The sequence below is a fragment of the Schistocerca cancellata genome, chromosome 2 (assembly GCF_023864275.1).
Source record: "Schistocerca cancellata isolate TAMUIC-IGC-003103 chromosome 2, iqSchCanc2.1, whole genome shotgun sequence".
NCBI classification, from domain to species: domain Eukaryota; kingdom Metazoa; phylum Arthropoda; class Insecta; order Orthoptera; family Acrididae; genus Schistocerca; species Schistocerca cancellata.
In genome coordinates, this window is record NC_064627.1 from 1,068,235,041 (window position 1) to 1,068,253,500 (window position 18,460).

General features: G+C 39.6%; 1 protein-coding gene across 1 annotated transcript in view; it reads right to left on the reverse strand.

Moving 5' to 3' along the window:
* LOC126161033 (dynein beta chain, ciliary-like) overlaps nt 1-18,460 on the reverse strand; it is a 784,705-nt gene that overhangs the window by 167,661 nt on the left and 598,584 nt on the right. The window contains exon 41 of the mRNA XM_049916954.1: nt 4,234-4,458. Coding sequence (XP_049772911.1) covers nt 4,234-4,458 — 225 coding nt within the window. The remainder of the gene's footprint in view (nt 1-4,233; nt 4,459-18,460) is intronic.

Genomic DNA, 18,460 nt, shown 5'->3' on the forward strand with positions numbered 1-18,460 from the left:
TCAGCCATTTTTTCGTTTGTGCGAGGATTTAGAGAAGGAACTGCAGTGCGGTCTTCCTCTGTGAAACAGCTTTGGAAAAAGGTGTTTAGTATTTCAGCTTTACGCGTGTCATCCTCTGTTCCAGTGCCATCATCGTCCCAGAGTCTCTGGATATGCTGTTTCGATCCACTTACTGATTTAACGTAAGACCAGAACTTCCTGGGGTTTTCTGTCAAGTCGGTACATAGAATTTTACTTTCGAATTCACTGAACGCTTCACGCATAGCCCTCCTTACGCTAACTTTGACATCGTTTAGCTTCTGTTTGTCTGAGAGGTTTTGGCTGCGTTTAAACTTGGAGTGAAGCCCTCTTTGCTTTCGCAGTACTTTCCTAACTTTGTTATTGTACCACGGTGGGTTTTTCCCGTCCCTCACAGTTTTACTCGGCACGTACCTGTCTAAAACACATCTTACGATTGTCTTGAACTTTTTCCATAAACACTCAACATTGTCAGTGACGGAACAGAAATTTTCGTTTTGATCTGTTAGGTGGTCTGAGATCTGCCTTCTATTACTCTTGCTAAACAGATAAACCTTCCTCCCTTTTTTTATATTCCTATTAACTTCCATATTCAGGGATGCTGCAATGGCCTTATGATCACTGAATCCCTGTTCTGCACTTACAGAGTTGAAAAGTTCGGGTCTGTTTGTTATCAGTAGGTCCAAGATGTTATCTCCACGAGTCGGTTCTCTGTTTAATTGCTCGAGGTAATTTTCGGATAGTGCACTCAGTATAATGTCACTCGATGCTCTGTCCCTACCACCCGACCTAAACATCTGAGTGTCCCAGTCTATATCTGGTAAATTGAAATCTCCACCTAAGACTATAACATGCTGAGAAAATTTATGTGAAATGTATTCCAAATTTTCTCTCAGTTGTTCTGCCACTAATGCTGCTGAGTCGGGGGGTCGGTAAAAGGAGCCAATTATTAACCTAGCTCGGTTGTTGAGTGTAACCTCCACCCATAATAATTCACAGGAACTATCCACTTCTACTTCACTACAGGATAAACTACTACTAACAGCGACGAACACTCCACCACCGGTTGCATGCAATCTATCCTTTCTAAACACCGTCTGTACGTTTGTAAAAATTTCGGCAGAATTTATCTCTGGCTTCAGCCAGCTTTCTGTACCTATAACGATTTCAGCTTCGGTGCTTTCTATCAGCGCTTGAAGTTCCGGTACTTTACCAACGCAGCTTCGACAGTTTACAATTACAATACCGATTGCTGCTTGGTCCCCGCATGTCCTGACTTTGTCCCACACCCGTTGAGGTTGTTGCCCTTTCTGTACTTGCCCGAGGCCATCTAACCTAAAAAACCGCCTAGCCCACGCCACACAACCCCTGCTACCCGTGTAGCCGCTTGTTGCGTTTAGTGGACTCCTGACCTATCCAGCGGAACCCGAAACCCCACCACCCTATGGCGCAAGTCGAGGAATCTGCAGCCCACACGGTCGCAGAACTGTCTCAGCCTCTGATTCAGACACTCCACTCGGCTCTGTACCAAAGATCCGCAGTCAGTCCTGTCGACGATGCTGCAGATGGTGAGCTCTGCTTTCATCCCTCTAGCGAGACTGGCAGTCTTCACCAAATCAGATAGCTGCCGGAAGCCAGAGAGGATTTCCTCCGATCCATAGCGACACACATCATTGGTGCCGACATGATCGACCACCTGCAGATGGGTGCACCCTGTACCCTTCATGGCATCCGGAAGGACCCTTTCCACATCTGGAATGACTCCCCTCGGTATGCACACGGAGTGCACTTTGGTTTTCTTCCCCTCCCTTGCTGCCATATCCCTAAGAGGCCCCATTACGCGCCTGACATTGGAGCTCCCAACTACCAGTAAGCCCACCCTCTGCGACCGCCCGGATCTTGCAGACTGAGGGGCAACCTCTGGAACAGGACAAGCAGCCATGTCAGGCCAAAGATCAGTATCAGCCTGAGACAGAGCCGGAAACCGGTTCGTCAGACAAACTGGAGAGGCCTTCCGTTCAGCCCTCCGGAATGTCTTTCGCCCCCTGCCACACCTTGAGACGACCTCCCACTCTACCACAGGTGAGGGATCAGACTCAATGCGGGCAGTATCCCGGGCAACCACAGCTGTAGTCCGATCGGGGGATGCGTGGGACGAGCTGGCCGTTCCCGACAAACCCCCATCCGGACCCCCACAGTAATGCCCATTGGCAACAGCCTCAAGTTGTGTGACCGAAGCCAACACTGCCTGAAGCTGGGAGCGAAGGGATGCCAACTCAGCCTGCATCCGAACACAGCAGTTGCTGTCCCTATCCATGCTAAAAACTGTTGTGCAAAGAACGTCTGAACTAATCTACAGAGAGCACAAACAAATCGACACAAAATTTAAACGGTTATTAAAATACAAGATTGCCTAGTAAATGCAGTAATGCTGCCACTTGTGCACTGCTGAGACAATGCTCAGCGGCGGAAGGAGACTACGCGATTTTACACTATTCAGGTACTAAAACGCGATGCTACAACTCTCAAATACTATAATACGCCTGAAATTTATGAATTAAACAATGCAAGTACGAAAAACATGCAAAGAAATTAAGAATTAAACTATGTAACAAGTGAGTGAGCTAGGAGTATACGACTTGCTGCTGCAGCTGCTTATCCAATGGCGGCAGGGAGCACACTGCTGTGTGATAAGAATCATTTGAGATGTAAATACAAGAACATCTTGTAGAAACCTATTCAATGAACTTTGTATTCCAACCACTGCTTGTCAGTATATTTATTCCTTGACGAAATTTGTTGCAAGTAATACATCTCTATTTCCAACGAATAGCTCAATACATTGTATCAATACTATGAATAAGAACAATCTACATAAAGACCTAAAATCACTTACCTTGGTCCAAAAAGGGGTTCAATATTCAGGAACATACATTTTCAATAAATTGTCAGCAACGATTAAAAACTTGGTTTCAGAGAAAGCACGGTTTTAACAGAGTTTGAAAGACTTTTTGATAGGCAACTCCTTCTACTTCATAGATGAATATCTTAACAGAGACTGTTAAGTCAGCTTAAGTAAAAATATCTTTTAGATTTCAGTTTTGACAACAACTGGTCACAACAGTCAAGATTAGGTATTTGTTTATGATAAATTTACTAATAGTTCATAACAGTGTTTCATTCTGACAGTATGTTAATTCTGTAAATATTAGCTGTTACAGTTTATTGCATTGTACTAACCTATTTCGACTATCTCCTCAGAAATGATCAGGGTAGTAAGTATTATATTCAAATGCTGTATGTTATCTTTTCTGAGATGTTCCACACCCACGAGAATCACCTCTTTTTTGGGTCTATGGAACAAAAACTGAATCTAATCTAAATGAATCATGTCGAGATTATTTTAAGAAACTGTATATTTACACTTGCCTTGTCTTCGTTAACAAGAATCTGAATAAATTTGACTTAAGGAGAACAGTTCATGACCATAACATAAGAAGTGGACATACAGTTAGTATGCCATATGCTATGCTTGCAAAGACACATAACAGCTACAAATATCTTGGTCCTGTTTACTTCAACAAATAATGTGAAAATGCCTACACAGTGCCAGTAAATAAATTTAAAACTAGTCTTTTGAGGTGGATCAAAAGTAAAGTAATTGACTCTGCTCAAGAGTTCCTTAAATATATGACAAATGACCCACTTTCCTTATGAGAATGAACTATAAATTAACTGCAAACTACGAATATGCCGCACTGTGCAACTACTTTATTACTGTTTCATGTACTTATTGTTAATTATCCGTTTGATTATTTGTTTGTCAAACATTGAACTGTGTAATTCATTTACCTTGTAACTGATCTGTTGGGAAACTTCTTGTTAATATTGACATTTGCACAAATATGTATTGTATCCATCTTGGATTATTATATTGTAGTTAATAACATTTGTCATGTCAAAGTTTATATTATTATTATTGTGTTAACACTGACAACATCAATTGCATGTAAATATGCTCAATGGTGTAATAAAACATTTGTATTTGTATTTGTAAATTGCCTGTTAATGAATTAATTCCCTCAGCCCACATCCTTGAAGACTCCCTTTCACGATGGGATTCATGGAACATATTGTCTGAAGAATGAATGAAAAGAAACCCAAAGATTCCATTATCAACACAAAGTCAAATAAAATTCTAAAATACAATGATACCTTTAAAATAAAATTGTCTTCAGGCTGTAGTTTCAAGTCAAGTGCAGCCTGCTTTACCATTTTTTCAAATTCTAAGTCTCTCTTTCTTGGCACATCAAGAGCTGGAAACAAGTCACCTATAAGTCCCATGAAAACTGGTATGTCATCTGTTACAATTTTAGGAATGTTGAAGTCCCTCAAAGCTCTCATCAATACTTGATCCTCAGGTCTGCCTCGATCTCCACGCTGAAACATTAAAGGATTGAACCACTACCTATCTAACACATTTCCCACAAAATAAGGTAAAAAGATTTGTTATAAAAAAAAGACAAGAATACCATGCAAATGCATGTTTTCATAGGATCATTGGACAGAGCTCAAACTTAGTATTTGTCTATTTCATTACTGTCTGGTTCCAAATATGTATACTTTTTCTGTACATATTTTGGCCTTTTGGGTATAAAAACATACATAATGCATTATAAGGTGTTTTCAGCGTGATTATGCATATAATATACATTATTTTCACTTTAAATGCATATTTTAATGATCTTAAGCAGACATCTGAGTTCTTTGATTTTTATTATTCTTATTTTTGCTTCAGGAATAAGAAGTGAAGAAAGACAGGTTGGAATAACAGAAATAGAAATTTAGGACCCTCAAAATAGGGTGCCTTCCCATAATTCTACTGACTGCCCTCTGCAGGGCGCATGTCATAAATAGAGTTATTTCTCCACAACAACCACTGGCAAGCCTTTGATCTTGGAAAATGGAAATTCAGCCTGATGCAACAACTACACAGCTGCAGAGTGATGTTGTGGAATTCAAACAAACCTTGCTAACAATTGAAATTCTTCTAAAAGTGAAATCATTCCCTAAACTGCCTTTGCAGTGTGTGTGTGTGTGTGTGTGTGTGTGCGTGTGTGTGTGTGTGTGTGTGTGTGTGTGTGTGTGCGTGTGTGTGTGTGTGTGTGTGTGTGTGTGTGTGAGTGTGTGTGTGCATGTGAGTGTGTGTAGGTGGGTGTGAACTTCGTAAGTTTGTGTAATACTGTCTGAATGTGTTAATGTGCTTCTAATACGCCTCCAACTAAAAGATCCAGAAGTGTACTTGCACAGTGGATGAAATGACAGGATTTTATTACATAAGCTGGAGATGTAGTATTCTGTGAGTGTTACAGTAACCAGGTAAATGATTCTTTTTTGGAAAATTTCGTGTGGTACTTGTTATCTGTAAAGTGTTACAAAATTTACTTTAAACCGAAAGATTTATAATATCAGATAATATGAACTAAAAAATTTCAAGTTGAACAGCATGCTGCATCTGAATCACATATTACAAGAATGCTAAAAACTAAAGAATCTGCAAAATACCAAATACAGTCATTTATTACTGCTCGCATATGTAATGCATCTCAAAATAATATTTAGATGGAATTGTGCAATGCTTTTCTAGGAATAAATATACCAGTTGAGAAATTCAAAAACCTAACTCTTAAGGGCTTTTTGGCGAAGTATTCATCCATGAACGATGGACCTTGCTGTTGGTGGGGAGGCTAGTGTGCCTCAGCGTTACAGATAGCCATACCATAGGTGCAAACACAATGGAGGGATATCTGTTGAGAGGCCAGATAAATGTGTGGTTCTTGAAGAGGGGTGGCAGCCTTTTCAGTAGTAGCAGGGGCAACAGTCTGGATGACTGACTGATCTGGCCTTGTAACATCAACTAAAATGGCCTTCTGTGCTGATACTGCGAATGGCTGAAAGCAAGTGGAAACTACGGTCACAATTTTTCCCAAAGCCATGCAGCTTTACTGTATGGTTAAATTATCATGGTGTCCTCTTGAGTAAAATATTCTGGAGGTAAAATAGTCCCCCATTCAGATTTTTGGGCAGCGACTACTCAGGAGGACATCATTATCAGGAGAAACAAAACTGGCATCCTCCAGATCGGAGGGTTGAAGGTCAGATCAGAAAATTTAAAAAGGGAAATAGGTTAAAGTTAGATATCGTGGGAATTAGTGACGTTCGGTGGCAGGAGAAACAAGACTTCTGGTCAGGTGAACACAGGGTTATAAGAACAAAATCAAATAGAGGTAATGCAGGAGTAGGTTTAATGATGAATAAAAAAATAGGAGCGCAGGTAAGCTACTAGGAACAGCATAGTGAAAACATTATTGTAGCCAAGATAGACACAAAGACCATGCCTACCACAGTATATATGCCAACAGTTTATATGCCAACTACTTCTGCAGATGATGGAGAGATTGAAGAAATGTATGATGAAACTAAAGAAATTATTCAGATAGTGAGGGAGACGAAAATTTAATAGTTATGGGGGACTGGAATTCGACAGTAGGAAAAGGGAGAGAAGGAAAAGTAGTAGGTGAATATGGACTGGGGGTAAGGATTGAAAGACAAAGCCGCTTGGTAGAATTTTGCACAGAACATAACTTAATCATAGCTAACACTTGGTTTAAGAATCATGAAAGAAGGCTGTATGTGTGGAAGAGGCGGGGAGACACTGGAACGTTTCAGATAGATTATATAATGGTAAGACAGAGATTTAGGAACCAGGTTTTACATTGTAAGATACATCCAGCAGCAGATGTGGACTCTGACCACAATTTATTAGCTATGAACTGTAGATTAAAACTGAAGTAACTGCAAAAATTAGCCATGCGGTCTAACGCACAGCTTTCCGGGCGGGAAGGAGCGCCAGTCCCCAGCACGAATCCACCCAGCAGATTTGTGTCAAGGTCCGATGAGCCGGCCAGTCTGTGGATGGTTTTTAGGCGATTTTCCATCTGCCTCAGTGAATGCGGGCTGGTTCCCCTTATTCCGCCTCAGCTACACTATGTCGACGATTGCTGCGCAAACAATTTCTCTACATACGCATACACAACCATTAATCTACCATGCAAACATAGGGGTTACACTCATCTGGTGTGAGACGTTCCCTGGAGGGGGGGGGGGGGGGGGGGGGGGGGGGGGGGGGGGGGGGAGGGGGGGTGTCGACCGGGGGCCGAACCACACAATAACCCTGGGTTCGGTGTGGGGCAGCGGAGGGGTGAAGTGGACTGCAGTAGTTGTCGTGGGGTTGCGGGCCACTGCGGCTGTGGTGGGGACGGAGCCTCTCTGTTGTTTCTAGGTCCCTGGTTAACATAACATAACTGCAAAAAGGTGGGAATTTAAGGAGATGGGTCCTGGATAAACTGAAAGCACCAGAGGTTGTAGAGAGTTTCAGAGAGAGAGCATGAGGGAACGATTAGCAAGAACAGGGGAAAGAAATACAGTAGAACAAGAGTGGGTAGCTTTAAGAGATGAAATAGTGAAGGCAGCAGAGGATCAAGTAGACAAAAAGATGAGGGCTAGTAGAAATCTTTAGGTAACAGAAGAGATATTGAATGTAATTGATGAAAGGGGAAAATATAAAAACGTAGTAGATGAAGCAGGCAAAAAGGAATGCGAATGTCTCAAAAATGAGATCGACAGGAAGAGCAAAATGGTTAAGGAAAGATTGCTAGAGAAGAAATATAAGGATGCAGAGGTACATATCACAAGGGGTAAGATAGATACTGCCAACAGCAAAATTAAACAGACCTTTGGACAAAAGAGAACCACTTATATGTATATCAAGAGCTCGGATGGAAAACCAGTTCTACACAAAGAAGGGAAAGCAGAGAGGTGGAAGGAGTATATATTGGGTCTATACAAGAGTGATGTACTTGAGGGCAATATTATGGAAATGGAAGAGGACGTAGATGAAGATGAAATGGAAGATATGATACTGCATGAAGAATTTGACAGAGCACTGAAAGACCTAAGTCGAAACAAGGTCCCAGGAGTAGACAACATTCCGTTAGAACTACTGATAGACTTGGGAGTGCCGGCCCTGACAAAACTCTTCCATCTGGTGAGCAAGAGGTATGAGACAGGTGAAATACCCTCAGACTTCAAGAAGAATATAATAATTCCAATCCCAAAGAAAGCAGGTGTTGACAGGTGTGAAAATTACCAAACTATCAGCTTAATAAGTCACAGCTGCAAAATACTGACATGAATTCTTTAGAGGCAAATGGAAAAACAGGTAGAAGCTGACCTTGGGGAAGATCAGTTCGAATTCTGTAGAAATGTTGGAATGCAATACTAACCCTACGACTTATCTTAGGAGATAGAGTACGGAAAGGCAAAACTACATTTCTAGTATTTGTAGACTTAGAAAAAGCTTTTGACAATATTGACTGGGATACTTACTCTCTTTCAAATTCTGAAGGTGGCAGGGGTCAAATACAGGCAGCGAAAGGCTATTTACAATTTGTACAGAAAGCAGATGGCCGTTATAAGAGTCGAGGGGCATGAAAGGGAAGCAGTGGTTCGGAAGGGAGTGAGACAAGGGTGTAGCCTACCCCCCCCCCCCCATTTTATTCAATCTGTATATTGAGCAAGCAGTAAAGGAAACAAAAGAAAAATTTGGAGTAGAAATTAAAATCCATGGAGAAGAAATACAAACTTCGAGGTTTGCGACAACATTAAATGGGTAGATCGTGTAACTAATGAGAAGGCACTGAATAGAATTGGGGACAAGAGAGGTTTGTGGCACAACTTGACTAGAGGAGGAGGTCGGTTGGTAGAACATGTTCTGAGGCATCAAGGGATCACTAATTTAGTATTGGAGGTCAGTGTGAAGCATAAAAATTGAATAGGAAGACCAAGAGATGAATACACTAAGCAGATTCAGAAGGACGTAGGTTGCAGTAGTTACTTGGACATGAAGAAGCTTGCACAGGCTAGAGTAGCATGGAGAGCTGAATCAAACCAGTCTCTGGACTGAAAACCACAGCAACAACAACATTCATCAAAAGATGTCCATGATCCCTTGGCACTGAGAAAAAATTATATTCCAAAATCTTATAATTAGGCAGGCATATTTAACAAATTTGCCAAAAAAAATAGAAACTATTTTCACTCACATAAAATTACTTCTTCTTTTGCTAACCAGGTTTTGGACAAAATTTGTGAGGACCTGGGAACTTGAAACATATGTGGATGAAAACAACCAATCCTGTGGGGCCCTATGTTGCTAATCTGGTTGCAGGAAAATTAACTGAGCATGGACCTGGTGACAAGCAAATAATTCCACAGTTGCTACTCTCTTTGATGACTGACAGCTTAAGTTTTCCTAAGAAATTGTAATTGAATAACATTTGAAGTAATTATTGTATTCTCATTTAAGTCTCTGTTTTCATAAATCATTTTCTGAGAAAATGATTTATTTTGTTCCATATAATCTAAATAAATGCATAGCTCTTTTGCTGTTAAGTGATGCTGCCCCTTACCTGCTGAAGTCTGGAAATGCGACTAAAATATCCTATCAAATACAAAACACATTACATATCTTACTCATGGGCTCCATAATGTTGCAGTAAAAATTTGCTCTAATTATAATAATGTCAAAAATTTGATATCCTCAGCTAAAAAGGTATGCATGTAAAATTTAGTGGTATATCAGTTTTAATGGTTCCAAAGCTGTAAAAATAAATTAGTCATTTTAAAATGTTATATTATTCTATACAGGAGTTCTCAAAGCCTGCTGCAGCATGTGTAGCTGCTTACAGAAAACATCTACCAGAGTTACCGTCACCCTCTTAGCCAATCCTTACTAGGTGGGTTACTTGGTTGGAAGCTGTCATGTTTTACTCTGACAATTTTGATGCCATTAAATTGGTACAAAATAAAATTGATATATAGTTAATCGTGACAAAATTAATACTTCAGTATTTAATTCTAAAGTAAATACTTCTTTCACTTTAGGCAGTACACAGTTCCTCACCAGATGATGCAGTATGTATAAGAGATGCACAACCAGCATTTAAAAGAAAAAAAATCTGCAGCATGATTTAATTAACTTTAATATAAACTTTTCTAAATTGCTCTCTACTATAACAAAATTAGAAGTGAAGGCCTGAAGATGGCACACTGAAGTACCAAAACTGGTAGTCATATGATAAATGACCTCATAAGGACCACTGTATGTGTTTCACTTTCTTACATGAGATATCTCTGGAAATCCCCAACAACTGACAATGAGTCTACCAGTTTTGGTGCTTCAGTGCACCATCTTCATGCCTTAGCTGATGACAAGAGGATTAACACAATCCGTACACACGTGAGTGGCCAACGTCAGTGACTAGTATTCACAGACTACCTGTAACCGTGATGTCTCTCCAGCCATCAACTATCAACTCTCAACTCAGTCATATCCAAGGAAAAGAGAGAGTAGATGCAAGGAACAAATTGGACTCCGTCACACACAGGAATCCAGACTATGGGCTCAGTAAAGAAGAAATTTTTCTGGTTTAAACGTGACTGAAGGACTTGACACGGTCATAAATACGTTCATTCAAATTTGTGCCTGTAACTTCTTGTGATGTAGAGAGGTCATTTTCTGCCTACAAAAATATATTGATTGATCAGCACAGGAACCTCACAGAAAATAATTTAGAAATATTAGTTGTTAACTGCACAAAAAGGAGAGTGAATTAATATATGAAGAACAAAAATTATAGTCCTTATTGTAACGTATTTTTCACTTGATAGAGCATGTATTGTAGTCTGATAGTGCATGAATGCATACAGCTTCTGGGATTTTATAGTGCATGGAATTTTCGTCTTTAATAACCAACAAAGCTGGAAGAAACTGTCATAATTTTTGTTTAGAGAAAATAATGATAAGACTAATTCTACTGAAATCAGTATCCAACAAATTAACTAAAGACTGTAATTTAACTACAGCAGCACAGCCTACATTTGTACTCCATAATCTGACATACAACTCACAGCAGAGGGAAAATGTTATATATGCAGGGCCAGGCACACTCCATATTTGGCCACCACACTTCAGGGGCCAGGAATGGCCCCTGCCTCACTTCAGAGGTAATTTATGAATAGCCAGAATATTGTGTACAGTCAAGTTTCCTGCAGCCACCACAGCATCCGGGGGCTCCAGCCCCACCACGAAAAGGCTTGTGAATCACAGCACAAATCACAGTGGTCATAGGTCCTACTTAAATCCATACCATCACATGCTCTTGTGGCACTGCAATGTATTCTTCCAAAGACATCTACTTGTGTCAGTACTCCACACTTTGAAAGCCAGTTACATTCTGGGATCCGACAGACCAAGAGCTGCTTGACATCTCTGCTATCAGTTCTGGTAATAAGCAGTTGTTATTTCAAAGAGAGCATTTCAATACTGCCAGCCAGTCACTCTGATAAAGGAGGGTACAAAAAATATTGGAAAAAATCATTTCTCCTTTTCCTGTTCCAACTGTGGATGGCATACTGGAAGAAAAAAACAGTCAGTATGGTTCTGTGTGAGCCCAAGTTTTAGTGCTGCGGTCATTATACAAGACAACTGTTACAGAAAGTGGTATGTTTCTTGAGTTGGTTTAGAATGTGGGCCTTTGAAATTTTGTGTGTAAGGCTCTCACTGCAGCATGAGGACTTTCTTCTAACATTGCCGGCTGCAGTGTATTGAGCGTCTCTATGAGATTCTCATGCTAATAAACCAAACTGTAATGAATTATGAAGCTCTTATTTAATTATTCTCTGCCTCACCCATTAATCCAACTTGACACAGATCACTGACCAATAAACATTATTTAAGAATTGACTGAATGAGGGTTCTTTTAAGTGGTGGTTTAGAACATGAATTACACATCCTTAGGAATTTTCTAATAAATGTGAGTGTGGCTTCCGTTCCACCAACAGCTAAATTTATGGTGTCATTCCAATTTAAATCACTATAGATAGACATTATTCATACGTATCTGAAGGTTCTGAATGATTCAAGTGATTTATCAACAATGATTTTTATATGGTATTATGTCTGTCCATATATTTACAAGCATTACATTACATTTATATCTAACAGCTTCCCAGGACAACAAAAATTTGATTTTCAATATTTCAAACAATTATTGACCAAATTTAAAAAAATTTAAAGTGTTGTCATAATTAACTCATTAAGATTCACAATTCTGAGTTAAAAATTTAACATAATAAGACAAGTACTACAGTTAGAAACTGTGTGTTTGTCTTGAGGCAGCAAAACTGACAGCGCACAAATAGTTAGACTAGATTCATCCAGTATTTAAGAATGAAAGCACTTAGCAACTTCCATCACACATGACACATAATTTCAAACAATTACAAAGCTTTATCTCACCCACCCCCCACCTCACCCCCCAGGAAAAAGAGGAACAAAAAAAGTTTATCATTTACTATCTTCCTGCTGTTCATGTAGTCAAACTACAGGATAAGACATCATGTTTAAATTTATTTCTTTGTTACCAACTCTGATCGAAACATACTTTTCAGACAGTATCCAAATATACCACTGACTGTACCTCGAAAATGATACCATTTCACAATGCATAGACAGAAAGTATGATGTGATACACATTTAAAAGAGTGAAAAACTAGTACTTGCTTGCTTAATCTATCTACTTGTATGTAATTCTTTTTTTTTTTTTTTTTTTTTTTTTTTTTTTTTTTCATGGAGCCACCACAATGATGCCTTTTGCAAATGTCAGAGATGATAGTACAACAACAATTACATTTACAAAATATATTATATAATGCAATTGTTGTATCTTATATCTATTTGTTACATTTATTACTTTACAGCTGATATGCTACTGGTTCATGTTACAAGGTGTACAACTTTGCTTCTGCTGTTTCCCGATAGGTGGCGACAATGGTAAGTAGCGGTCGAAAGAAACAGATCACAGATGTCAGGCAGTTAGCTTGGACCTCGGTCAACATAAACTCATTCAAACATTAGGTGGTTTGTGTCTGCATCATAAAGTTATTCTTGATTGAAAATGTCAGTTTACGAGCCTAATGCTTGTCATTTGTGTGAGGTGTTATTGTTTTGTTTCAATATGAAGAAAACAGTGCCTGAGTCTCATCGAATGCTCTCAAGTATGTATGGTAAGGACGCTATTAGTGAAAGAATGTGCCGTGAGTGGTTTCAACGCTTCAAGAATGGTAATTTTAATGTCATAGACCAGCATGGTGATGGAAGAGAGAATGTTTTCGGAGATGCAGAACTGGAGACATTGCTGAATGAAGACTCGTGTCAAACTCAAGAAGAATCAGCACAATTAGTGGAAGTGACACAGGAAGCCATTTCAAAACATTTAAAGGCTACAGGCATGATTCAGAAGAAAGGAACTTGGGTCCCGTGCGAGCTGAAACCTAGAGACAGTGAACTGCATTTGTGAACAGTTGGTTCTGAGGCAAAAACAGAAGGGATTCCTGCATCGCATTGTGACTGGGGACAAAAAATGGGTTTATTACGATAACCCTAAATGCAAAAAATCATGGGGATATCCTGGCCATGCTTCCACGTCAACGACCAAACCAAATATTCACGGCTCCAAGATAATGCTCTGCATTTGGTGGACCAGCTCGGCGTCATGTACTATGAGGTGTTAAAACCAAGTGAAACAATCACAGGTGCTCATTATCAAATGCAATTAATGCGTTTGAACAGAGCATTAAAAGACAAATGGTCACAATACAGCAAGAGGCACGGTAAAGTGATTTTGCAGCACAACAAGGCTTGACTGCACGTTGCACAAGAGGTCAAAACATACTTGGAAACATTAAAATGGGAAGTCCTACCCAACCCGCTGTATTCTCCAGACATTGCTCCCTCTGACTCATGAAGAAGACACAATTTGGATTGATTCATGAATTGCTTCAAAAGATGAACAATTTTTTCGATGCTGGATTTGTACACTGCCCGAAAGTTGGGAGAAAGTAGTGGCCAGCAATGGAAAATACTCTGAATGATACATGTGTAACCAATTTGTTTAATTAAAACCTCAAATGTTGGGGAAAAAATGACAGAAGCAAAGTTGTACACCTTGTACAATCAGTGTCTTAAAATTTGTTGAATGCCTATAAAGGTTGTTCTATCAGAAAAGATTTTAATTTTGAGTTAAAACCGTTTCCCATGTATGTTACTAGAGAGTTTGGTAGTTTGTTAAACCAAATCAAAAAATTGATGTGTGTATTTCTATCCTTCATTTTTAATGTCGTTCTTTTTTGAAAATAGTTAAATTTTGTGCTTGGAAAATAGTTAAATTTTGTGCTTGTGTTGTGATCATGTGCATCACTACAGTTGATAACTTCTTCTGATTGATTTACAAAAAAATATAACTAATTTAAATATGTACAGAGAACATACTGTGAGGTATCTGTGCTGCACAAACACTTAATAACATTAATCTCTATAGCCTACCCCATGTATGAGTCTTATTGCTTTTTTCTGTAACAGAAGTGTTCTTTTTAAGTGTATGTCAGTTGCACAGCCCCATAATTCAATCCCATAACTGAGAAAGAGGTAAATTGTTCCATAACATACAGTTTTCAGTGTCTGGCTAGGAGTGAGCTTGCTAAGGAGATATAAGGCATGACTGACTTCTCTGCATACAAAATTGATGTGGTTTGTACACCACAAATTTTTCAACAAAATACATATCTGGGAATTTACAGCTTCCAGTATCTGTTGATGAAATATTACTTACATTTTTTATATTGTTGTGGTGAGAACTGTCCATTTTCAAAGCCAGCAATTGAAATTTGGTGACATTCACCTTGAGACCCTGATCACTGGAAGTATTCTGTTACTTCTGTTACATAACTAGCAGCATAATATTCTAGCTCCTTACATTCTCTGCCATAGAATATGATTGAGGTGTCATTTCCATAGGTTAATATATGGGAGTTAATGGGTTGTGCAATGTCATTAAGATACAGGCTGCTCATCTTAACTGAAAACATTGAAATACCTTGAAAACTACACATTGGATCAAAAAAAGTTATAATTCCAATTTGTTTGACTCAGAAGCGGACATCCAATGACACCACACTTGACCCCCACCACACATAGCCCCCACCACACACTGCACGTGGGTGGTAGGGGAAACTTTGAAATCTTCAATGGGAACCACCATTTTTATGTTGCAGATTACGATTCTATGAAAAACCTTTATGTGTTTTGTATGAAGCATTTTCTTCATTTCACCATAGGTGATGCTGTAATCAGAGGAAGACATATGGATGCACAGTCATAATTTATAACATACTACTCAATGGCCCTTGAATATCCAAAGGCACTGCAAGGGTAGAACAGGTCAGTATTTCATAACTTCTAATTGGAAAGCCCATTTGCAATTCTGTGTTCTTGTGACATACCAAACAGGGCACTGCTCGACTCACCACTGTGTCCATGTCTCGAGGTGAATGCTACTCTACTTTTCTAACTAGAGTAAGTGTTCCAACGTAGTACTGCCATCTTCAATACACTTAGTGATCCTACACAGAACAGAAGAACATCTGCAGGAATTTACACACATGCATTTCTGATGCGGTCGACCATGTCTTCAGGGCCTATTGGCACTTGCTGGTGCATCTTATCTTTTAAATACCCCCACAGAAAGAAATCCAACAAAGTAAAATCCCATGGCCTAGTGGGCCAATTAATAGGATCACCTCTGCTGATCCACCAACCAGTGTAAACATGGTCCAATACCTCCCATATTTCAATTATGTGATACGTTGGCCAACCACCATGCTGAAACCTCATACATTAGACCTGCCGGAAACACAATCAAGAAAGTTCGGGTATGCTGACGGGCCCTCGCTACAAGATGTAGCACAATTGAAGCATCTGAGGATATCCTAACGAAAGACCTGAAGATAATGGGTGAATATTCCCGTAAGTGGACACTTCAACCAAATGTTTCCAAAACAGAGGTTAGTTGCTTCCATCTCAACAGCAAACTCGCTGGAAAGGAACTCAACATTCAATTTGAAAACACCGTTCTCAGGCATAATAAAACTCCGAAGTACTTGGGCATGACGCTGGACAGAACACTATCTTTTAAAGAGCATCTAACAAAGACTGCCAAAAAATTAAAGACAAGAAACAACATTATTCAAAAGCTCTGTGGTACTACCTGGGGAGGAACGGCCTCCACTCTCCGCACCTCTGCTATCGCAATTGTATTCTTGGCTGCCGAATACTGTGCTCCAATTTGGCTAAACAGCCCACATGTAAAAAAGGTGGATGTCCAGTTGCATGACACTCTAAGGATGGTTTCTGGAGTAATTAAACCCACTCCAGAACAATGGCTCCCAATACTAAGCCACATCCCGCCGCCACACCTGCGACGTATGTGTATGGGAAATCGAAGACTGCCAAACCACCAAGACATTGAGGCTGCAAACACTAATAGGCTTTGATCTAGGAACCTGTCAACAAGAACAGCAAGGAACTGTGTACAAGAAGGTTTCAGTATCACAAACACATGGTCTGAAAAATGGAACACATGGCAAAATCATAACATGCCTTGCATCACACAAAAACCACCTGGTTTTGACCTACCACGCAAAACGTGGTCCACTCTAAATAAGATTAGAACTTGTCATGGCAGATGTGCTTACTCCCTGTATAAATGGGGTAAAATACTATCCCCTCAGTGAGACTGCGGAGAAAGTCAGACCATCAGCCACAACAATGTTCCAGAAGAGCCTATAATGGGAGCCCCAACGACTTCCTGCTCGCAACTCCAGAGTCGATAGATTATATTAATAGACTTGATGTTTGTTTGTAATCCTTAAACTTTGTTATATTAGTAATGTTTGTTTGCAATTATTAACGTTTGTTATATTAGTGATTTGTCTGTTTCTTTCTTATGTGTCTGTATTGCCATACGATAAATAAAAATAATACCTCATACATTGTCTAACATCCAGGGCAACGTCATGCAGTAGTATCTTTAGTTCTTGTTCCAAAAACACTTCATATTTGGTGACAGCGATAAAATATGGACCAATGAGTTTTTTCCCCACAATGCCACATCACATGCTAACTGACCCAGGATGCTGAGGTCAACTTGCCATAACCAGTGGGGATTGTCTGCACTCCAGTAATGCATGATATGCGGGTTGACACTACCATGGTTTGTGAATGTAGACTCATTGTAAAACAGTATCTCGGCAAAGAATGTGGGGATTTTTTGCATTTGTTGATGTGCCCATTCACAAAACACTGTCCAATTATGGAAATTGGCACCATGAAGTCCTTGATGCAGTGACATGTGGTATGGATGATTCTTACGATGATGCAGTATTGTGAAAATACTATACTACCTACTAGTACTGTAGTGTAATTGTTGGGTGATTATCCATGGTTGTGGTCCACTATTGCTAGTATTTATTTTATTAGTTTCTCCTGTACCACGTTTGCTTCGTTTCCTTTTGCCAGTCTGCATACTGCCATCCAACATGACCTTGTAAAAGAACAAGTGAGTGAGATTTCTCTGGTAAATGCTCAGCATACAAGGCAAAAAGCAGCCCCAACATTTCTCCTAAATTCTCCATAAATCAAGATCATTTCAATTTTTTCTTCTGTGGTTGCAACATTCATTGTACACTTGCACATATGATCTCCAAATGAAAGGTAGGTGTGCAGACAATAAACACTGAGCAATTATTGTAACATTTAGAGCCATTACCCGTTCTATGTCTGTATCACAAGTGAGCTTGGGTCAAGTTTGCTACATGGCCCCTGTGACATGTTGAGTACTCTCCTGTTCGATGTGTTGGAGGAATACAGTGTTGTGAATGGGGTTTCCTATTAGAAGCTACGAAATACTGGCCTGTCCTACCCTTGCAGCATGGAGGTGGGGTCCCACTGCCATTGAATATTCAAGGGTAATTGAGTAGTGTGTCATAATTGTATACCCATTTCTATTCCTCCAATTACAGCACCATCTGGGTGAAATGAAGAAAATGCTTCAGACAAAACATATATATGTTCTGCTATAGAATTATAATCTGCAATAAAGAATGCCCCCCCTCCTGCACCACCCATGCATGGGTTGGAGTGGCAGGTTGAGTATGGTATAGTTGGATGTCCTCTCCGAGACAAACAATTTGGAATTATAACTTTTTTGATCACATGTATAGTTTTCGAGATACTTCCAGGTCTTCAGTTAAAATGAACACCCTGTATATGAGGAAGAGAAACGGATCAAAGATTGAGCCCTGAGGTACACACTGTGTTACTGTTTCACTAGTAGACTGACAGTTCTCATCTAATTTGTAAGACAGTTTAGTGCATTGCTCGCAATTCAACGGGTATGTGGCTAGAAGATTCAGGGTTGGGTTC